Source organism: Equus asinus, chromosome 5 (assembly GCF_041296235.1).
Source record: "Equus asinus isolate D_3611 breed Donkey chromosome 5, EquAss-T2T_v2, whole genome shotgun sequence".
In the NCBI taxonomy this organism is placed as follows: Eukaryota; Metazoa; Chordata; class Mammalia; order Perissodactyla; family Equidae; genus Equus; species Equus asinus.
In genome coordinates, this window is record NC_091794.1 from 86,188,198 (window position 1) to 86,210,967 (window position 22,770).

Consider the following 22,770-nt stretch of genomic DNA (forward strand, 5'->3'; position numbering starts at 1 on the left):
TGGGCCATAGGTTCAAGCCCCAGAGAGGGAAGGGGGCATTCCTGTTGCCACTTTCAATTACAGCTTTCCTGTGGGGACCTACAGCTCACAGATGTCTGGGAATCGTCATGAAACTTCAGAGCTTTCTGGGATGTATTCTGCCTTGTACGAGAGTTTGGACTAAGTGGAAAAGACAGTTGCCTCAAACAGTTAGGGCCCAGTTTAGACAGCCCTTCTCTCCCTGGTACACTGGGAACTGTAACCTCAGAGGCAGAGTAAGCAAGGCTGTGGCAGGGACACCCAGCTGGGCCCCACGCAGTGCATGTGGGGTTTGAGTTCTCTGCACATCTCTCTGTCCGTATAAGGTGTGGGCTTATACCACGTGGAGATGTGTACCAAGGAAATATTTTGCTTTTCAGCATGATATGTACTCCTTACCCCCAGAATCTTCCTCTGCCACAGTGTTCTTTCCTCCTCGGGTCACCCAGCATGATATGCCATGACACCTGTCTCCTCTGCTTCACCGTCAGTTGCCAAGCAGAGCCTTAAGTGGGAGACATGGGTGGCACATGTGGTGTGCCACTGGCCCTTCCACAGGGTGCCAAGTCTAATTGGGATGCATGTAAAATATCTCAGGCCACGGCTGCCCTGATTGCCTCAGGAAGGAGCGTCTGCCCTGCACCGCATGCTCATCCCAGGACTAACTGGTGGGCTTGGGGCCAGCCAACATCCAGAGGTCAGGGTCCTCTCAGTCCTCTGGAAGGAATATCCAGAATGGCAGAGGGTAGGAGAGAAAGGGCAGGAGGAGGGTAGCTGAGCTGGTCATTGCCTGAGACGGACCAACCACAGGGACCACTCAGGCTCCTCGCACCCGGGCAAGAGTGGAGGCAAACACAGTTCTGGAATGTGAGGGCCAGGGAAGCTGTCCTTTAGCTTGCCCAAGGCATGGGGTTTGGATACAGAAAGGTAAACCACCAAATAAATTTAAGTTGCTTCCTACCCATGAAGTTACACTTCCTCACCTACAAAGACCCCCCACCAAGGGGTCAGCCTGGTGGCAAAGCAGTTAAGTTCGCATGCTCCGCTTCGGTGGCCCTGGGTTCACCAGTTTGGATCCTGGGTGCAGACCTACGCATCGCTCATCAAGCCATGCTGTGTGGCAGCATCCCACATATAAAGTAGAGGAGGATTGGTGGCGGATGTTAGCTCAGGGCCACTCGTCCTCAGAAAAAATAAATAAATAAAATAAAATGCCTTAAAAAAAAAAAAAAGACCCCCACCAAAAGTTCCTTTGGGGAGGAGAAGCATATCCTGCTGTAAACCACTTGTTACAGGCTTACAAAGTGCCTTCTGTTTTAAGCAATCTGGCCACCGGTGGGGGTGGCCTAACTGGGTGACAGATGAAGGGAAGGTTCTCTCCTGTTCTGAGTCTGGCTCCCACCACCCTGCCACAAACGCGAACTTCGCTGTGGGCTCTGAGCAGGTCCTGGGGCCTTGGAGGTGGGCCACGAGCTGCCGAGAAGCGGCCGCCTCCCTCCGCCTACCCCAGAGCCATGCCGATGGTTTCAAACGTATCTGTCCTCCTGGTAAATAAACAAGATACAGATCTCTGGTAAGGCAGCCTCATGATGAGGCAATCTTGGAGTTTCATGTCTCTAGACTTGCACAAATATTGAGAAAAACAAGTTTATTTGCACGGTGGTTTAGAGCTTCCAGAGAAAGCACGAGAGTCGGGAGGAGGCAAAGAAAAAAGAAGACAGGGATTACTCTGGCAAGAATGCAAACCAAGTACTAACAAGGCATCAGTGTTCACTTCAACCAGGCCACAGGCACGAGGGTGTCACACAGCAGTGCCCAGTGTGCTTCAGGGGAAGGCACGCCACGGTCAGAGCCAAGATGCTGGGCCTTGCTCCCATCGCCCCCTAATGCACCCTTGCGTCTGGGGCAGTTACCCTCCCCGAGCCTCAGCCCCTCATCTGTAGGAGAGAGAAAGAACTAGTTCAGTGGCTCAAAGCCAGCTTGCCCAGATAGGTTGTTGAGTTTACAGATTCCTAGGCCCTGTCCCAGGTGGGACCTAAGGATGGGAATTTTTACCCCTTCTGCCCCCTACTCCATGCTTGGGGGTATAGAGCTGCTCTCTTTCAGCTTGTCTGTGACTGACCTCTTCTCAACTAAGTTTCAAACTATTCCTCTCTTGTCCTTAACAGAGTGTGAGAATGCCCTACAGATTATGCACGGTGAAGCGCCAGAAAAGCCTTCTGAACGAAAGTACTTCAGTGCCTCCCAAGAGATGTGATAAAAATTGAGGGGGGAGAGGAAAAAAATGTACTTAGTCCTCAGTTCTAAGAGGAAAGTCATCCCATGTAGTCCACATAAGTATCTAACCTTTTTTAAAGGTAAACTCACTTTTCACCTTAGATCCACATCCTATAGGTGAGAAACTTCAGCACAGTAAGCGGATCCCAGAGATCCCGAAGTCTAACGAGGATCAGACTCGTTCACCCACGTGCGTCTGGTTCACATCCAGTATAGAGACCAACTCAGCCACAGGAAACCGTAGAAAGAGAGATGCAAATTTTAGAAGAAATATATATTTGCCATACAATACCTAATTCTAAAAACTCAAATTCAAGCCTGAAAACTAATACAACCTTTACCCACCCCTCACTCTCTTGAAATTATGCCCTGGATAACTCCTTTTCAGCTGCTAAATTCCTGGACAGCTGACAGCAGAGAGAGTTAAAGGGGATGTTTTTAGGCCAGGGAACCGCCTTCACAGCTGAAGCTCCCCTGCCGAGCTTCGTGACTTGCTGCGAAGGAAATTCTCAGATCATAACTTACCCCCTTTCCAATAAGAATGTCAAGATGCTTTCCAAGGGTCAATGGAAATTATCGTGGCTTATTTGATGACCTTAACATTTCCCCCCTACATACACGCTGCATTTCTTGTTTGTTTCTGGCCAGTGGGTGCCTCTGCTGACAAAAATAGCACTAGCTTCTCTGTTACTTCCCAGAACTGCATGAAACCCCGGCTGCGTTAGCCCGGTGAGGCCACACCACTAGCACAGCCCAGAAGGGCTGGAGGCAGACCCCGCACTCCTAAATCCTAGATGTGCGCATTTGCCTCAGATCCCTCTGCCCTCCTTTCTCCCTATAAAACTCCCTGACTTCCTTCTGAAACGTTGGGGCCAGCATTTTTTCAGGTTCTCAAGGGGAAGTCGTGGTGTCAGCCAAGGACACTTGACCCGGGTTTTCTGGATAACCTGAAGACCTCCCAGCTTCGGTTGCCAATGAGAAGATAGTCCTGGGTTTGTGCACTCTCGCTCCTGTCTCCTCTGTACCTCAGCCTGTCTGTCATCCACGCCCTTCCTTCCCTTGGCCACACCCAGCTCTCTCGGCACCTCAGATGTTTATCTGAATGGCTGCAGAGGATCTGCTCCTCTCCAGACTGCTCCCACACACACCTTCTCCCTGCTTCTCCAGGGCCTCGTTCTCTCCGTCTTAATTCATCCAGCTGCTCCTGTGTCCCTCTCCATGCCCTCGCCAGCCCTCCAGCTTCCTTGCTGCCTCACCTTCCCCCGCCTCCACCACCATCTCCCTACACAGGCGCCTCCTCCGTCCCCAGGCCCCCACTGTGCTAGATCCAATAGCCTTCCCTCCTCCCCATTCTCCTTGGCTGTTTGAAGGCTCTTGGCCCTACTAAACGCCCCTTCCTTCCTAAAACTCCCTCACCCTTTGGTGGCTCAAATCATGCTACTTTCTGACCATACTTCCGCTCTCTCCCTCAGTGGCTTCTGACTGAGGATTGCCCTGTGTGATATAGATGTTGATGTAGCCGTTTTTAAGTCTGTCAGGATGGCCAGGTCAGTTGCCAGAGGATCCTTACTTCATCCCTGGCTTGTTTTTTCCCATTGCTTGCTCTCATCTCATCCCTCAGTCTCCCTCTGGTGCCCGCCCTCCCCCCATCCCTTACTCTCACCCCAGTGCTGACCAAATGTTTTATGTGCCCTTCAGTGCTTAGTTTGCATTCTTCTGCAAATTGTTTTGCATCCCTTTTTTTTAGAGAGGCCATTACTTTCAACCATTACTATTGACTTGCAAATCCCTGTATCCACCCTCACCTGAGCGGCAGGCCCACTCCCTGAGAGACTCCACATCACCTCACATTTAGTGTCTAACACTGACATCATGTTTATTTACTTCACTTTCAAAAGGCATGAGGGAACTTCTAAAATTAAATATAATACGAAATAGGACAGTTTTCCATAGAAAAGAACTAGAAGCAATGAGTAAAACTTACGTGCGTCTGGTTCACATCCAGTACAGAGACCAACACAGCCACAGGAAACCGTAGAGAGAGAGATGCAAATTTTAGAAGAAATATATATTTACCACTACATCTGTGGTTAGTCGTTAGTGCCATCAACATTCCTAACAAAGGAGCAGAACACCTGGCAAAGACATGAGTTGCTGGTCACTGGAGTCTGTCGAGGACATATGGACACTGAGTGGTAACTTGGAGCGGGTGACCTGGGAATGGCCCTCAGGACTCTGTGATCCTCTGACAGTTGGAAACAGAACCACGACAGAGCTCATCTAAAAGGAAAAATTCAAGGCTCCTGAAATGAATTAAATTCAGGTGGGCCGTGTACTAGTTTGGGTTTTTGGCAGCAAAAAAATTGAAACCAATTCTGGCTACTTAAGTAGAAAAGGAACGTACTGAAAGGGCTTCAGGCAACTGACAGTTGTCAAGAAGACTGAAGAACCATGAGAAAATGGCCAGGAAAAGGGAAGGGTAGGCAGCCTAGGGAAGGACTCCAGCACCAGCAGCACCCAGGAATAAGGCGCTGGATGACGCAGACACCAGGATGGAGCCTAAGCAGTCCCGGCTAGCTTGTGTCACTTGCTCCAGATTTAAACGCCTGAGTTTAGGTCACAAGCCCATGCTGTAGCTGACAAAGATCAGAGACAATATCTGGCCTTTAAATTATCAGTAGTGGGATGCAGAACCCCAGCTCCCACCAAAATTCATAGAATGTCAGATTTCCCCAAATGTGGGGAAAGGAGTTCAGTGGCTGAATAACCAAAAAATGAGATATCCTCCACAGGCATGAGCCGCATCCCCACTCCCAACCCTGTTATTCCTATCAGTGGGCCACCAGCTCTCTGGGTATGTTGTTAGTGCCCTCAAGTTGATTCTGACTCCCACTGACCCCGTGTACAGGAAGAGCGGAACCCTGCCCTGTCTTTTTGCATCGTCCTCTCATCTTCCAATGTTATATCAGACAATGCTCCACTGCTATTCATAGGGTTTTCTTGGCCAATTTTTTCAGAAGTGGGCGGCCAGGTCCTTCTTCTTCGTCTGTCTTAGTCAGGAAGCTCTGCTGAAACCTGTCCACCGTGGGTCACCCTACTGGCATTTGAAATACCAATGGTGTAGCTTTCAGCACCACAGCAACACGTAGTCGCCACAGGATGACAACTGACAGATGAGTGGTGTAGTTCACTGACCGGAAACAAATCTGGGCCACAGCAGGGAAATTTTAACCACTAGACCACCAGGGCTGGCCATATCTCTCTGGATATGCAGGGTTAAAATTTAAATCCTTGATTCCTCCTCCTCCCACCCGCACTCTGGATTTAATCAGCCTCCAAGGATTCTGATTAGCTCTTTTCAGGATCTTTAACATTCATCTCTTCTTCCCAGTCCCACTGCCACATCTTCATTCAGATCCCTATTACCTTCTCACCACATCCATAAAACCCAGTGTTCCTCAAGCAACTGTGGTTTGTAGTGTGAAGCGTTTGGGCCTCCTAAGACCTTCTCCCTGTCTCAACACTCAGGAGACTAGTAGGAGAGGTGAGATTTACGTAGATCAACACAGCGAATCTGCAGGCAACAAGCAAACCTATAGTGAGCGATATGCCATAGGGGTCAGAGGAGAGCCGTCACTCACAATTGGGGGAATCAATGAAGACTTCAGAAAGGTACAGCGATTGAGCTAGGCTTTGAGGGAGGGACTGGACTTAACATCCACAGATAAGAGAGGATCTGAGGCAGACAGAGCAGAATAGCAAAGGCAGAGGCGAGTACAGGGCGTGTCTGGGGGTTGCTGAGTGGCTGAGTCTGACTAGAGAGGACAGTGGGTCTCAAATTTTAGTGTGCATTGTTAGATGTGCCAATTTGCAGACTCCACTTCTGATTCTGTAGGTCTGGGGTTGGGTTAAACAAGCATTCCAGATAACAATAAGGCAGCTGGCTCCCTTACCACATTTTAAAAAACACTGGTTGGAGAATTTGGGTAGAGCACCTGGGGGAGATCCAGCTGGAAGGTAGGTTGGAATCAAATCAGTGTCAGCACTGGAACCTTTATTCTGCTAGTGAATTGAATGTTTTCTTGGCACGTAAATAATAAGATCATAATTGTACTTTGTTGGCAAAGGATCATGAGACACAAAGACCGGTAAGATGGTTTTTCTGATGAATCAAGTGAGAGAAAGAAGGTCTCAACTAGGGTGGTGGCAGTCAGAGTAAATAAAAGGCAAGTGAAGGATGGGAGACACACTTCAAAGAATTTGCAGGGCTCAGTGCTTGTGACAGGTGTCGGGGAATCAAGCAGTGATAGAAGTTGTCAAGTTTATTCATGGTGCCCAACTTGGGTAGTTGAAAAATGGTGGTAGCAACCACAGCAATAGAAAAATGCAGAGCAGCAAGTGATTTTGAAAGGACTTGATGAATTTGTGTCATAGACGTGCTGAGTGTCAAGTACAGTAAGACATGTGGGAATCAGCAACAGACAGTTGGAAAATGGAGATCTGTAGAGCAGTCTGGGCTGGAGACCTAGACAAGGGACTCAGCGCATGCGGTAGATGGCGTGGAGACAGACACGACCAAGTAGAGAGCTGGACTGGGAAGAGAGCCCCAGAGAAAGCACACGCGTTTGGGGAGCAGGAGAAGAGAGTAGGGTTAAAAAAAAGGAGAGATGGAGAAGAAGCAATCAGAGAAACAGGAGAAATGAAATGATGCAATGCCCCAGGAGAAAAAAATACCAAAGAGGAGGATGGTCAATATCGTCAAGCACTGAGAAGAATCCAGGGAAACGGACTAAGAAAGAAGATAAAGGTTCTCCTTATGAGTAAGGAGATTATTAGCAACCTTTGCCAGAGAAGTTAGTAGAGTCTTGGGGGTAGAAGCCAGATGACAGTGAGTTGAGTGAGTAAGTGAAAGCCCTCGGGAGAGAACAGCAGTTCTCAAACTTTTTGGTCTCAGAACCCCTTTATACTCTTAAAAAGTATTGAAAACCCCCAAAAGCGTTTGCTTATCTGGGATAGATATACAATATATCACCTATATATAAAACTGAAAATTTTAATGTTCATTCATGTAAAAATAACGATAATAGACCCATTAACATAATATATTTTTATTAAAAATAATTACATTTTCCAAAAGACAAAGTTTGGGGAGAAGAGTGACATTATCTTACATTGTTGCAAGTCTCTTTAATGTCTGTCATAACAGAAGTCAGCTGGATTCTCGAATCTGCTTCTGCAGTTAGTCCGGTGTGATGTGTTCTTTTGGTTGAAGGACACGAAGAAAATCCAGTGTCACACAGATACGAGGCTGGAAAAGGGACTACGCTTGGAGAAACACCGGTATAGAGTCCTCTCTTGAGAAGTCTGACTGTGGAAGGGGAAGCTTGCATGGAGGAGAAAGTTTCTGTTTTCAGGATAAGAAGAGGCCACCTGTGATCGCTGGTGAAAAGGGCCGGCTCCTGGGGAGATGGAAACCAATGAACAAGAGAGTGAAGGAACAGAACCAGCCTAACTCTCAGTGAGCATCTCCTAGGTGCCAGGTGCTTTCACACACTAATGAAGGTCCCTCAAACCTTATGACAGTTCTCTGACATAGACTATCTTTTTTTCTCCTGAGGAAATTGAGGCTGAGATGAGCGACTTTTCCAAGGCTATACGGAAAGACCTTTTAAAAATGTAGATCAGGGGCCAGCCCAGTGGCATAGTGGTTAAGTCTGGCACTCTCTGCTTTGGCAGCCCTGGTTCACGGGTTCAGATATCAGACACAGACCTACACCACTTGTCAGCCATGCTGTAGCGGCAACCCACATATAAAGTGGAGGAAGATTGGCACAGATATTAGCTCAGGACTAATTTTCCTCAAGCAAAAAAAGAGGAATCTTGGCAACAGATGTTAGTGCAGCATTAATCTTCCTCAGCAAAAAAAAAAAAAAGTAAATCAGATCCTGTCACTTCCCTTTGATAGCCTATTATTGCACTTCTAGTAATAGACAAGGAAACTGAGGCACAGAGAGGATAGTTAAGTTGTCTAAAGTCATAGTTAGCAAGGAGCAGATTTGAACCCAGGCACTGCCTCCAGATCCAGCACTCCTAGCCAAGAAATCCAAACTCCTTACCTTGGCTTACAAAACCCTAAATGCTCTGGCTCTTGCCTTCCTCTACAACCTCTTGTCACACCACTCTCCTCAGTCTTACTGGCCTGGTGAAACCAAATGATGCAATGCCCCAGAAAAAAAAAAAAAGACGAAGAGGATAGTCAGTATGGTCAAACACTGAGAAGGACATAACGGACGTTCCAGCCGAACCTGTTTTTCTAATCTGTCAAGCTCATCCCCACCAGGTCCTTTGCGCCAGCTTTTCCCTCCAATTACAATGTTTCTCTCCTAGTTTTCACAAGGTCGTCTTCATGCCATTCGTTTCAGTTCAAATGTCACCTTCGCAGGACATCCCTAAGCATCCACACAGCCACTATCATATCACCCTATTTTAATCCTCTGAAGAACTTTTATCGTAATTTTCTTGTTTGTTTTCTTATAGACGACTCCCCACACACACCCCCAGTAAATCAAAGGGTCATCAGATCAGGGAGCTTGTGTCCTTAGTCACCGCTCTACGTCCAGAGCCTGCGAAGGAGCCTGACACATTGGCGAAAGCTTGATGAATATTTACTGAATGAATGAATGACTCCAATGAAAGAGAGAATCCAATGACGTAGGCCGAGGACTGCAAGAGCGCGAGCCACGGCGCCCGCGAGGCATTCTGGGGATTGTAGTTCTGAGCTCGCCCCACCGTGGCGCAGGCCCGGCGCGCTGACGTGCTCTCTATGCTCCGGGAGGACAGAGTGGCTCCGCCGTTGCCATGGCTTCTGAGGCCCGCTGCTGGAGGGAGCCAGCTCGCTTAGGCGTCTGCTAGCTTCCGAGGCGCCGCGGACCCGGAAATCGGAAGGGATCCGGCGCGGTGGGTTTGGGGAGCCTGGTACCCCGGAACTCCAGAGAGCGGCGGGGAGCAGGGGCAGCGTTTTCTTCCCGAATTGCTGAGTATAGCGCATCTCCGCAAGCCCACTCCCACTGCTCTGTGAGTAAAGGGTCGTCCCCATCCCCATTTTACCGATGGGCTAACGGCCTTGCAGAAGCTAAGTGGCTGGCTCGAGGTGTCCCTCCTAGGAAGTGACAGAGCCCGTCCGAGAGCCCGGGCCTGCCTCTTTGCAACCCCAACCCCTTGCTTTGGCGTACTCCTGGGGAAGCCTGGGTGGGGTCTTTAGACTCTTCCGGCCCAGCTCCCAGCCTCGCTCATCAGTGGTGTGGGCTGGCTTGCCCCACCTGATGCCACCCTGCACAGCCCTGTCGGGATTCTGAGTGAGGTCTTAAGGAAAGAAAATTCCACCAGCATCCACTCAGCGTCTGAAAATAGGGGATAGATAAGACAAAGTTACGTTAATACAATATTGGGGCGCGTTGAAAGCAGAAGAAAGTACCTTCAATGTAGCGAGATTCTGTAAGCCTCATGTAGCCTGTGGTTTAATAGATGTGAAAACAGGTTCAGAGACATTGAGTAACTGTCCGAGGTTTACCGAGTTTGTGGGTGGAGTGGGGATTCCAACGTAGCTTTCTCTACCTTCAAAACCTACGTGGTACTATTCTTTTCAATTAGTTACCTAAATTTCTACTTATAGGATGGCTGCATGGTGTAGACCAGTCGTTCTCAGAGTGTGGTCCCCCAGACCAGCAACATCACCATCAACGGAGAACATGTTAGAAAGGCACATGCTTGGACCCCACCTCAAACGGGCTGAGTTAGAAACTGGGAGTGAGGCCCAGCAATCTGTTTTAACAAGTCCTGCAGGTGATTTCTGAGGCACACTAACGCTTGAGAACTGGTGATTCATCTAGGGGCCCTGTTAAAACGCAGATTCTTCAGGAGGTCTGGGGAGAGACCAGAGAGTCTGCCTTTCTAACAGGTGCCTGGGTGATGCTGAGACTGCTGGCCCCCAGACCATACTTTGAGTCGCAAGGGTGTAAATTACACTCTAGATGATCAGTGGTTCTCAAACTTGGATGCACATTAGAATTACCTGGGAGCTTTTAAAAAATAGGATACTTGGGCCGCGCCCCTGACTAAATGAATCAGAATCTCTTGGGTGTGGCAGCCAGGTAGAAACTCACTGGGTGATTCTAATATGCAGTGAGGGTTCAGAATTGCTGATGTGGGGTTTGGAGTCGGGCCGCCATGGATTTGAATCCCAGCACCACCACTTATCAACTTATGATGTTAGGCAAATTACTTAAGTTTCCTGGCCGTATTTTCCTCATTTATAAAATAAGTATAATCGTTGCAAGGTGGTATGAGGATTCTGAGGTGTGCACATGAGTACCTGGCTCCTAAGGGTGCTCTATTGACACAAAAATTGGGGAAGTACACAGGCTGGGGGGAGCCCATGCTGAGAATTCTGTGCTAGAACCTGGTGGAGGTGAGTTGGCAGCTGCACCCCCTCACCTGCTGCAGCTCCCATCTGTGTGCTCCTCCCACAGGGAGCAGCCAGCAGTGTGGAAGAATGGCCGTCAGCCACTCAGTGAAGGAGCGGACCATCTCAGAGAACAGCCTGATCATCCTGTTGCAGGGCCTCCAGGGCCAGGTAACCACTGTGGACCTGCGGGATGAGAGCGTGGCCCGGGGACGCATAGACAATGTTGATGCTTTCATGAACATCCGCCTGGCCAACGTCACCTACACAGACCGCTGGGGGCATCGGGTCGAGCTGGATGACCTCTTTGTGACGGGCCGTAACGTCCGTTACGTCCACATCCCAGATGATGTGAACATCACCGCCACCATTGAGCAGCAGCTGCAGGTCATCCATCGGGTGCGCAACTTTGGCGGCAAGGGCCAAGGCCGGCGGGAATTTCCCTCCAAAAAGTATAAATGAGCCTGTCCCATGAGCAAGCTCCAGTCCCCACTCAGGTTCCTCCAGCGTTCTACTGAGCCAACTGTCTGCCGTCCTTCGCTGCCCAGAACCTGGGAAGGGATGGGGCCCAGCCCAGAACTGATGTCTCTGACAGACACCACCTGTCACAGCTGCCTTTCATAGGGTTCTACTTCCCAGACTCACCCTGGGACGCAGAATCCTATTTTTCTGACTGTGGCCTTGGGGTAGGTGAAAATCCTCCCTTTTGATCATTTGTATCTGAATCTTTTGATATACTGGTTTAGAGAATCTCTCAAATAGTCTTCAACCCTCTCCCAGTGAGTGTTATTAAATGTGCTCAGCCTGAGCCACCCCTAAGTGTCCCGGTTTCTCTTGCAATTGTGTTTGTTTTCTCATAAAACTAAATTTGGATACAAACAAGCCAGTGCCTCGTGCTTCTGCTTGATGTGTGCCGGGCTCTCTGTTGGTTCTGTACAGTGGGGCGCTGACTCTCCAGCTTGGCTGCCCAGCCGAATCACGTGTCCCACCATCAGCTATTCAGATGTAACTGGTACGGGGCTTGGCCTGGGCATTGGGGAGTTTTTTTAAGTTTCCCAGGTGAGACTAATATGAGCAAAGTTGAGGACTACAGTCTGGAGACTGTAGGAGGGTCCTTCAGTCTGGTCAGGTGGAAAGTGGCTTTTCTGTTCCGATTCCCTGTTGAAGGGGCTGTTAGTCTCGTTGCCGTTTCCTTAGGTAGAGAGGCTGGAGTAACCCTGGGCCCTCCCCTCCAACGTGGGAGCTCATCCAACAGCAGGAAATCAGGCTCCGACTCAGACTTGTTAGGTCCTCAGGGAAGAAGGGCTTCTCAGGTTAGAACCCAAGTCTTTCTTGTAGCTGCTAGCAAACTACCGTTTCAATGAAAGCAGCTCTGTCCCATGGAACCAGAGAGTTTGTCTTCATCAAACAAACATCCACAGAGCAGCCGCCACGTGCCAGGCTTTCTGCTGAGCACATTGTCGAGTAAGATTTGGTCCCTTCTGAAGAGGGGCTTATAATCTAGTGGAGGAGGTGGTCAAGAACCACAAGATGAGATCCAGCCTGAGAACTCCCACACCCGAGTTTTGAGTAAGGCAAGGCCCTTGACCTTAGATGCTTTCATTTCTTGAGGGAGATTTGAGCGAGGAGTGTTCATGTGGGCACGAGTAGCCCAAGGTCATTGCATTCACATTCCAGCCCAGTCTTGGTCAAACTGTTGTCCTTGGACCACCTCATCAGAACCATCCGGGATGTGTCTAGAAAAGACACTTTCCTGGTTCCCCTTTTCCCCCAACATGAACCGGAATCTGGAACCCTGGAATCTACATTATTAATATCTGCACCCCCCCATGATTCTTCTGCACACTGTATTTATTTCATTGCCCAGGGGTCCTGGAACCTGCTTACATTCTGCCTTTTGCCTTCAGGAGAGAACAGTGGGTCCTAGCAGGGAGAAAACCACATCTCTGAGGTTCCAGGCCCCTCTGACAGCTACAGTTAAGGGGATCGACACCGCAAGGTGACTGCTGGTAAGAGAAAAGCAGAGGGCAGGCACAGAAGGGACATCCTCCCTGTGGAAATGCCCACGTCCTTGCAGCACGTGGGGAGACAGCCACCCTGTCTGGAATAATGAACTGGGGGGGAGTCCTCACTGCAGCCCCCCTTGCCAGGGTTCCCCACGTCTGCAAACGTTTCCAACCTTGAAGAGGGCGTGTGCTGGGAGTTTGGCCTAGGGATGGAGGACAGGTGTACCTCTGACGCTTTTAAATGGTGCGCCAGGGGCTTCTACATCCTCAGCAGGGCAAGGAGAACCCTGAGGCCAGGGAGGGAAGTGGGAGGCCTAGCGCAGATGGCTGAGAAGAGAGGCTCAGGACATATTCCGTGAGCATCGTGCACCAGACCCAGTGGGCCCTCTGTCGTTCCTAGGCAAGGCTCTGGGAGGATAGATGGGAAGGAGAGGAACCAGCCCCACTGAGACACAGTCCTGCTGATCCCTGGGGTAGAGCACAGCTAAGTCTTCAAGCCCCAAGGTGATGGGTCTTTTGACATCCATTCCTGGATTCCTGGGAAAGGCTGTCAGGGGCCCGGGTGGGGACTGAGAAAGCTCAGTGCCTACAAGCCTATGGCAAGCCAGGAATGTCCTAACTGCCACTGGTCATTCACTCCACAAGTAATTCTGGTCATAATGCTAGCTTCTGAGGGAACATCACGATGGACGAGGGTCCTGCCCTTAAGGAGCTGACATTGTAGAGGGGGAGACTGACCACAAACAAAAAAAGTAAAAATATTTACAGATGTCATGAAGGAAATAAACAGGGCACTTTGAGAGAAAATACAGAGGTGATTTTATTTTGGAGAGTGTGGTCTGAAGAAGTGAAATTTAAACTGAGAAGGGGGCTGCCATTTAAAGAACCAAAGGAAGGGAGAGGAAACTGCCAGAGCGAAGGTCCTGAGGTGGGAACGCTTGGGGGTCAGCAGCAATGACAGACTACCATCGTGACTATTGACGGAGGAGAGAGAGGCAGGCGAGGCAGAAGAAATGGCGGGGCAGGGGCGAACAAATGATACCAGGCCTCATCGGTAAGGAGTGTAGCTGGTTCCAATTTCTGGTGTGTCAGTAATATAGCTTGAATTTTCTCTAACTTGATTGAATTCCTGCTTTACCTCACTTAGCCAGAGTGGCAGAAACTTAATTGCAGTCACTTCAAAGTTCCCCCAACTTTTCTTGGAATTGGTTGAATGTTAGGGCACTTCCTTTCAAGGTGCCAAAGTGTGGGAAGGGTGGCCTGATCTGGTGGTCATCCCATCATACTAGCATCCACTGAGATGTCCTCGTTTTGTTCTGGTCTTTCGTCTGCTGAGTTGCTCCCCCCGCCCACCTGTCTCAGCATTCAGATTTTTATTCTACTTTTCCCAGGCCAGTCAGGCCCAGGAAATTCTGAGGATCTTGGGATGGTTAGGCCCTGTTTGCCCGCATGCAGTACACAGCTGTTTCTTCAGAGGGTTTGGTTACTTCCTGGCGCTCCACCAGGAAAAGGAGCACAATTCTTCCTGCTTCCAGACCCTGAGACCCGGCTGATGCCCTCCAGCTGCCAGGCTGAGGAGAAGCTTCTCTCTCTGAGGGACCACCCGCTAAGTCTCGGTCTCCCAGATCCCCTTGGTTGCACGGTTTTCTCAATGTGTTTCTGCACAGAAATTCTTTCCATTCCTCCCCGAAGGCTAGGCTTCTGGAATTCAAAAGCTAAAAATGAACTCTGCATTCTGTTGTATCATTTGTTTCCTGACATAATGAATGCAGAGTAACCTAACGATCTGCATAAGGGAAGGCCTGAGGGACACCCAGGAAAAGAGGAAAAACATATTTCAAAATGTCATCGCTCCATCAGAGCTTGGGTTTGTGGTACTCATTGCCATGGCCTTTGTTCAAGCATGCACAGACACCAACATGGGGGCCCAGTTGATGACTGAGTCCCCGGGAATTCTGAGTGCTCAGGGCACACGGTGTGTCCCCCAACCCCTTCCCACTCCAGGAGAGAAGAGTTCAGGGGTCTCTCCCATTTTGGGGTGGGGACTATCTGGGCAGGGCTCTGAGGAGAGCTGAGTGGGCATACGGCTTGACGTTCAGATCTCCCTGGCGGGCCGTACAAGTGACGCGGCATCTCCAGTTCTCAGCTAGATGGGACTTGAAGGAGAATGTCAGTTCCGTGAGTTCCAGTCTGGCCTCCTGGCTGAAGGGTCCTCAAAGGAAACTGGAATCCCTTGGGAGACAAAGTCTTACCAAATATGAGGCTCATGTGGAGGGAGAATACTAAAAGAAGCTTCGAAGGTGAGGAGGCTGGGAACCACTGATCCAGTCCACCTCCTTCATTTTACAGTTGAGGAAACTGACGCCCAGTTTCCTCAGGGGGGAGGGGGAGGGGCTCTCCCCCAGGTCCCACGATGAAGTCAGTGGCAGAATGCCAAGATGGTCCTCATGAAAATAGCTACTGCTTGTTGACTCTCACTGCGGGCCAGGCCCTGCGCCAGGGCGCTCCACACTCTGGGAGGGCAGAGTGGCTGTCTTTTTTGTCCCACTGGGTCTCCAGCTCAGAGCTCTGTGCATAGTGGGCACACCATACATCTTCATGAAATGAAAGAATCATCTCATTTCACCATTACAACAACCCTGGGAGGAAATATTAATAGCCCCATTTTACAGATGAGCAAACAGGCCCAGAAAGATTAAATGACTTGCTCAGGGTCAAAGAGCCAGTGAACGGCAGAGTAGGGATTTGACCTCAGGTCTGCATGGCTCAAACTCCATGATCTTAATGATTACACTACACTATTCTGCTTCCTGGCACTCCTGACATCACACTGATGACAAGCACAAGCAATGCTCTGCTCACCTCAGTGGTGGTACCCAGCCACCAGGTATGTGCCTGGCGCTCTAAACTTACCATCCCCAGGCCTTGGAGCTTGTCCACAAAGAGAAGCCAGAAGCCCAGGCAGTAAGTAGAGTTTGCTGGGTTTCAGAAGCCTGAGGAAGCTTCCCAGGGTTGAAGCTCTCCTCCTCTCCTCCGTGATGGGCAGATCTGCCTATACCTTGTCAAGCAACCATCTCACACTGTTGTGACAGGCACCACTTTGTTATGGCAGCACCATCTGCCAGTATGCCCAGAGTTGGAGAGCCAGCAGGAGAGTATGTCACCGTGCCTATGTGTGTATGTGTGTGTGTGTGTGGAGCAGTGGTCTCCTCATGCTGGTGTCCTGATGACAGTTTCTCATTTCCTCTGGCTGGCACCTTTAGTTTCTATTCATTCCCTCTTGTCCTCCCCTCTTTCTGGTCCTCCTCCTCTTCTTTGTTAAAATCCTATATTTTGAATCAGTTGAGAGTTTCCCGGGGGCGGGGATGATGGTGTCAGCTCCAGGTGATTCATCCAGCTGATAATTAGAGCTCTGGAAAAACCAAAACTTGTTCCTGTCAGAGTCAGGGCTTCCGGAATCCCTAGGTTTTTCCCTTTGTCAGAGAGAGGAGCTTGGTGGGCCGGGGCTGGCTCCTTCGTGCCTGACTGCCAGTCATCCCCGTCACTGAGATGAGTGTGAGCGCTCTTACTCCCAGGTGCTAGGAGAAGATGTTTCCAGACTCACTGAATCCTCACGGGGATCCCACCACGTGTTACCCCTGTTTTGACAGATGGGGAAGGTTAGAGAACTGGCAGGTAGTCACTCAGCTTGTCAGGGACACAGCAAGGACTCAAATCCAGCCTTTTGGGAATCTAGCAGATTTGGTTCAAATCATAGTCCTGCCATTATTAGCTGTGCGTCTTTGGACTGTTTACTTCACCTCTCAGGGCTCCAGCTTCCTCATCTGTAAATAGACTCCTAATGCTGATGTCTCTAACGTGCTTAACACAGCCTGTGACACAACAGTAGGAGCTGTTTACATTACTATTGTAGTTCAGCCATATCAGATCAGCGGGCACCGGGCATTCAGAGAGACAAAGAGATGGACCCGGGAGGAGGCAGCCAGACTCACTCGCACTAACTCTCATGTCCTGGCACCTCCTATGTGGAGATGACAAACACGCATACACGTAAGTGCCTGGCCAAAAGCCCTAGGAAAACCCAGCAGTGCCCACAGGCTTAGACACGCGTGCCCACACATGGATACAGAGTGACCCAGGGGACAGCTGAAAAGACACCGGGGAGTTAGCTAGTCCTATGCAGCAAGCACGCTGGCTCACACCTCTGAGACAAAGACGTGGAGCCGTGATCACTGGTGCTACTGCCATTGAGCCCTTCTAGCTGCTTCTGCTTGCCAGAGGAGGGAAGCCAGGCTCTAGGAGGGCCCCAGTGAGTCACCAGCCTGATGCAATCCCTTTAAAGGGCTCATCTGCTGGTGCAAGAAGCTGATTCATGGAGGGCGTGGTTGCTGGAGGAGGAGGAGAAAGGGACCGAAACTGCAGCAGGAGGGACTGAGGTCAGATAGCTGGAATCGTTCATAGGAACTCTTCACCGTAACCCTGCCAGGTCAAGACTCCAGGGCTCTATAGGTTGAAGCGGGGTTGCTACAAAAGCGAGGGGTCTTAGAGGGAAATGAATTGTGAAGGCTGCGACAGGAATTCTGTCGTTTATTGAACCTAACCGCAGCATTCTCCGCACGAGCTCCAGAGACCGAGAAATGGGGATCAAGGAAGAGCCATTTTTCTAACCAATACACTACAACTGGCCGATCTTCCAACCACTGGAGACTCCTCCCAACCCGGCCGGGCGAGTGTAGGGCACGCGAGGTTCTGCGGAGTCGGGGCGGGGATGGTGCGTCCAGCCCAGCCTCACCGCAGGCATAGATCAGCGGTAAGTACCGCCCCTTTAGCACATCGGACTCCAATCGCTTCACATGTTTCGGCCCAGACCCTGCTCTTAACCAATCAGCCATCGGATTCTGGCCTCTTGCCTGAAGGCTTCCGCCCATCGTCAAGATGGCTCCCGCCCCCGCGCCGCGGGGCCGAGGACGCGGGCGAGGGGCGGGGCCCGGGGAGAGGGGAGGGGCTGCGGCTCGGCCCGAGAGGAGGGGGCGGTGCGTCACTTCCGTTGTCAGGTGGCGGCGCCGCAGCCATGGAGCGAGGCGGCGGTGGCGGCGGCGGCTCGGGCAGCTGCGCTGGGAGGCGGCGGTGAGCGGCTCCACGCCCCCGGCCCGGCTCCCGGCCCCCCGGGACGGAGCGCCGAGCAGCCCCGGCTCCGGGCTACGGACTATGGGCGAGCAGCGCTGAGCCCCGGGGGAAGGTGAGGGCGGGGGTCCCGGAGCGGGGAGCCTGGCGGGGGGTGCGGGCTGGGGGGGCGGGCCTCAGCGGCCGCGGCGGTGACACCCGGGTGACAGCCCGAGGCCGTCCGGGTGCGGCAGAAATGGCAACAGCGGACGCCCCGTCCTCTGCCGGAGGCTGCCCTTCCCGGGCGGCGGGGGCGGGAGCTGCCGCGCACCGGGTCCCGGGCGGCCGCGGGGAGCCTCGGTCCCGCCGCAGCCCTGGGAGGGGGGCACTGCCAGCCTTACCTGGAATCCCTCGGCCGGTGAGTGAGGGCACCAGCATCTGAACCAGCCAGGTTTTTCCCAAGAGACACCCTCCGCCTCTCCATGCTTCCGTCCCGACCCCGAGAGTGACTTGAAAGTTAGAACGAGTCCCCAGGGAGGGCCAGCCGGGGCTTCCTCCGGGAGCCCTCACCTGATGGCACGGGCATCATGGCTGCTGGGGAATTTTCGTATCCCCGGCGGCGTTCAGGTGCGGGTCAGAGCTGCCTGCCTGCCATGCTCCGTTCGGCCGGCGTTTTCCAAGGAGAGAGCCTGCTGCTGTGGTCACTGTTTCACATGCTGTGCCCCGTCAGGCCCGCCCATTCCCACGCCGCTTGGTCTCACCTTCCAGGCAGTGGGTAGGGGCATTGGGATTCCCGACACCCTGTTTTTTCTGCCCACCCCCACTCCTTAGGATGCCTAGTTGTTGGCGGAAGGAAGAGATGACAGCTGCCTTCGGTGGCAGGATAGACTTTGCTCTGTTTTAAGTCATAGGAGGAAACCGGTTGGCTTTGCTTGGTTTTGAGAGCTGTGGGGAAGAGGGTAGTCACTCTGGGCTGGGCGTGTTTCCCTCTTTTAGCTTTGCATGAGATAAGGAAGAGCAGAATATGTCATTGTAAGGCCGAAAGAATCCTTGTTTGTAAATAGTGCTTGTGAGCTGCTCCAGTGCTCCTTAAGGGCCCTGCTCTGCCAGTTTGTCAGATCTGGACAGTCTGGAGACAGTCCTCATTCATTCATTCCCCATATGACAACAACAGTGTCCTTGCCTGGAGAGGCACGGATCCCATATTATAGTGGTTAAGAGTGGGCTTTGGAGCCAAACTTCCTGAGTTCAAATTCTGGCTCCACAGCTTTCTAGCTGTGTAACCTTGGGCACATTGTTTAACCTCTCCATGCCTCAGTGTTCTCATCTATAAAGCAGGGGTGATAACGTAGAGTTGTCATGAAGATTTGAAAAGTTAACACATGTAAAACACCTAGAAACACGTCTGTCACATAATAAGAGTTCAATAAATGTTAGCTATTATTCTTATTTCAAGAAGTTCATGTTCTGGTTAAAGTAGACTGACCTGTAAACAAATAGTTGAAATGTGGTCTAAAAAAGCTGGTAGCAGGGGCCTGCCCGGTGGCACAGCAGTTAAGTTCGCATGTTCCGCTTCAGCGGCCTGGGGTTCGCAGGTTCAGATCCCAGGTGCCGACATGGCACCACCTGGCAAACCATGCTGTGGCAGGTGTCCCACATATAAAGCGGAGGAAGATGGGCACAGATGTTAGCTCAGGGCCAGTCTTCCTCAGCAAAAAGAGAAGGATTGGCAGGAGATGTTAGCTCAGGGCTAATCTTCCTCAAAAAAAAAAAAAAATGCTGGTAGCAGCAGGAACAGAGAGCTGTGGGAGCCTAGCAGAGGAAGGTGCTAGCTCAGCCTGGGTACAGGGAGGGTCCTGGGAAGGCTGGGCAGGAGTGATGTTGCTGGAGCTGCATTGAGAAGGACAGGAGGGCTTAGCCAAGTGCGAATGAGGGGGCAAGGTGTTCTGCTTAGAGAGGGAGAGACAAGCAAACTTCTAGTTCATTCCAGAAGCCTCATGTTGTTCAGTATGATGGTATGAAAGTTGACAATGTGAGGTAAGGCATTATAGGTTGACAAGGGAATGCCACATTAACAATTTGGGACTTTACACCAAGGGCAGTGGGGAACCAGTGAAAAGGTTTTAGGCAGAGGAGTGACACGATTGGATCTGAGTTTTAGAATTCTCTCTCTGGGGTCCTGGCAGAGGAGAGGAGAGACTAAAGGACTGGAGACATCTTCAGAGGCCATTGCAGGCCTCTGAGAGGAGAGTGGCACTGGGATCTCTGCTGAGAACACACTGTATGCAACCGGTGGCAGATGACAAGCTTCCTGCATTGCCCTGGGCTTCTCTGCCTGGCCCAGAAGTGCCTGGCATATGTGCCCCTCTCTTCCTGGGATTACAGGTGCTTGAGCAGCGGGGGAGGTGAGGCTGCCCTCTCAAAAGACCGGTTGCAGGGGGTGCAGCATTTTCTCCCTCAGGCCTTTAATTTGACGTTTGGGAAGGCGGCCGACTGTAGTGGTTAACAGCCTGTTTGGCTCTGCAGACAGACAGATCTAATCCCAGTACTGCTAGTCACTAGAAGTTACTTATTCTCTCCATTCCCAGCTTCTCCTCTGTAAAATGGGCATGGTAAGAGCCCCTCCCTGGTAAGTTAGTTGTGAGGATTAAGTAAGGTGTTCCAGGTCCTGCATTTAGAACACCCCGAGTAAGAAATGCTTGGTAAGTGTGAGCTTTTATTACAGGCTGTAGGAAAGAACTGCCAAGAATTAGCTGAAGCCATTAGTGGCAACTACAACTATGTCCCATTGAGCTGTCACAAGTGTCTTGAGGGATAAGAAGATCACAGAATTTTATTGTATTCTTTCTGAAAAGGAAATCTCTGGGGAGTTTACTGGTCTGTATGGGAGCCATGCGAATGATTCAGCTCAGCTCTTTAAAAGAACCACTTTTTAAAATAGAAGTAGGACTGCTGAGCAAAAAATCGTATTTTATTTTATTATTTTTTTAATCAAGTTTTTTTTGTGAGGAAGATTAGCCCTGAGCTAACATCCGCTGCCAATCCTCTTCCTTTTGCTGAGGAAGACTGGCCCTGAGCTAACATCTGTGCCCATCTTCCTCTACTTTATATGTGGGACAGCTGCCACAGCATGGCTTGATAAGTGGTGTGTAGGTTCGTGCCTAGGATCTGAACCCCAGGCCGCCAAATTAGAGCACACAAACCTAACCACTATGCCACTGGGTCAGCCCCCCAAAAATCATATTTCAAAGTATACATGGGAAAAAAATATTTGGAGTTTCTTCCATTTGTGTCCCTATTGGTGACCCTAGTCTGGTATCTGAATTAGTATTGTCAGGAAGCATCGCACACACTGATGTGTGTGGTAGCTCAAAATCCAGAACCCCAGTTCCACACGCATGAGCTGCCACGTATGGCTGGGGATGTGCTGGGTACCGAGGGCAGAAGGAGAATGGAGAGGCAGGTGCTGCCCTGGAGGAGCTTGTGGTCTAGCAGGGACTGGGCAGGCTCCTGACCAGTTAAAACTTGCATAGAGTTGGGCAAGTCTGTCACAGGAGTCTGTGCCGCATATAGTGGGAACCAGGAGGAAGTGATTCCCCTGGGGGATGAAGAAGACACTGGGGAGAACTTTGGAGAGTCCTTAGAGCTTAAACTGGATCTTGAAGGCTGAATCGCACTTTCTGAAGGCTCGTGGAGCCCTCCAGGCAGGGGAGCAGCATGGCACAGCATGAATGCGTGTTGGTGTCTGTGCACTTTGGGAACCACAAGAGGTTTTAGCACAGGGTGTGAAGGGACCTGGCTGTAGAACATGCTGGATAGGTAGGCACCAGTGCCAAAATGCTTGAACTTCTGATTTTGTTGGTGATGGGGTGCTTTGTTTTAAGTGAAGGAAATACCATTAGACCCGCATCTTCACAAGTGGCCTCCTACTGCAGGAGGAGGATGGATTCAGGAGAGAGTCTGGCGTCACTGTAGGAGGCTGTTGCAATAATCAAAGCAAGGGTGAGTGGGGGCCTGGATCAGGGCAGAGGCAGTGGGGACGGAGAGGAAGGGCAGAGGTCAGAGCTGTTTGGGGGGAGAGATCAACTGGACACTGAGAGTGTTTGGAAGTGATGGTTGAGGGAGGAGCAAGGGTGGCAGGTGACCCTGAGGTTCCTGGTTTGGATGACAGAGTGAATGATGGTGCAAATAGGATGGCTTGGGAGAAGAAATGTCCAGTGAGATTGGCCAGCTCCGTCAGTCAGCCCTGAGCACACTCTCCCAGGAGAGGATCTGTTGTGAGTCTGTGGCACCCTGTCCAGCTCCGGGCCAGGCTTCTCTCTGGTTTTGCTGGAGTCAGTGCCCTGAAGAAGGGCAGCCTCCCTCCCTTCACCTTCTTCTGCCCAGATTTGCCCAGGCAGATGAGCTTCTTCAGAGTTTTAGGAACTCAAGTGGCTGAGTCTGCAAAACTCCTGTAATTTCTTCAGCCTTCAAATGGCCCTGAAGAGCAGCCCCCTTCAGTCTGGCGTTGTCCACTCTGATTCAGCAGATGGCCAACTGATGGCATCCTGGACAGCGGCATACCCTCAGGGGAGAGATGGCTTTTCTAGTACTCCCTGGAGATCAGATCTAGAAAGACTGAAATTGGGTTTATTCAGTCCCTCTTCTCAGGAAGGAGAGGTGGCTGCCACAGGCCACCTAGGACTCCTTCACAGCCATCAGAAAAGTGAGAGGGAGCTGCCCGGGTGCCCTCATCCCCCTGAGATCTCGGGAGTGGGAGCCAGACCTGAATCTGGCTGGACTGTGGAGAGGGATGTGCTGATGGGCCTCAGACAGGCCCTTTGGAGGCTGACTCGTGCTTTCCGAAGGCTCGTGGAGCCCTCCAGGCGGGGGAGCAGCATGGCACAGCATGAGTGTGTGTTGATG

General features: G+C 51.1%; 2 protein-coding genes and 1 long non-coding RNA gene across 11 annotated transcripts in view; 2 read left to right on the top strand and 1 right to left on the bottom strand.

Annotated features, from left to right (window-relative positions):
• The window catches only part of LOC123285805 (uncharacterized), a 28,413-nt gene extending 24,854 nt beyond the window's left edge, over nt 1–3,559 (bottom strand). For 7 of the 8 annotated variants that reach the window (XR_011503491.1, XR_011503487.1, XR_011503489.1 and 4 more), the window contains exon 1: nt 2,386–2,770. This is a non-coding gene — a long non-coding RNA (uncharacterized lncRNA). Of the gene's footprint in view, nt 1–2,385; nt 2,771–2,820 lie in introns of those variants that run through there. The other variant, XR_011503488.1, reaches the window with a different exon arrangement.
• A 5,497-nt stretch (nt 3,560–9,056) lies between these two features.
• LSM10 (LSM10, U7 small nuclear RNA associated) lies at nt 9,057–11,638 on the top strand. Its single transcript, XM_070510373.1, has 2 exons — nt 9,057–9,369; nt 10,824–11,638. Exon 2 carries the CDS (start codon nt 10,847–10,849, stop codon nt 11,216–11,218), a length of 372 nt encoding a protein of 123 aa, XP_070366474.1. The 5' UTR covers nt 9,057–9,369; nt 10,824–10,846; the 3' UTR covers nt 11,219–11,638.
• A 5,526-nt stretch (nt 11,639–17,164) lies between these two features.
• The window catches only part of STK40 (serine/threonine kinase 40), a 41,881-nt gene continuing 36,275 nt past the window's right edge, over nt 17,165–22,770 (top strand). Inside the window, exon 1 of one of the 2 annotated variants that reach the window (XM_014840137.3) lies at nt 17,165–17,572. The gene's annotated coding sequence lies outside the window, so the exon portion shown is untranslated. Of the gene's footprint in view, nt 17,573–17,792; nt 18,002–22,770 lie in introns of those variants that run through there. The other variant, XM_044770355.2, reaches the window with a different exon arrangement.

Excerpts from the sequence above, each read along its gene's own strand:
- LSM10 (XM_070510373.1), top strand. The coding sequence starts at position 10,847 with ATGGCCGTCAGCCACTCAGTGAAGGAGCGGACCATCTCAGAGAACAGC.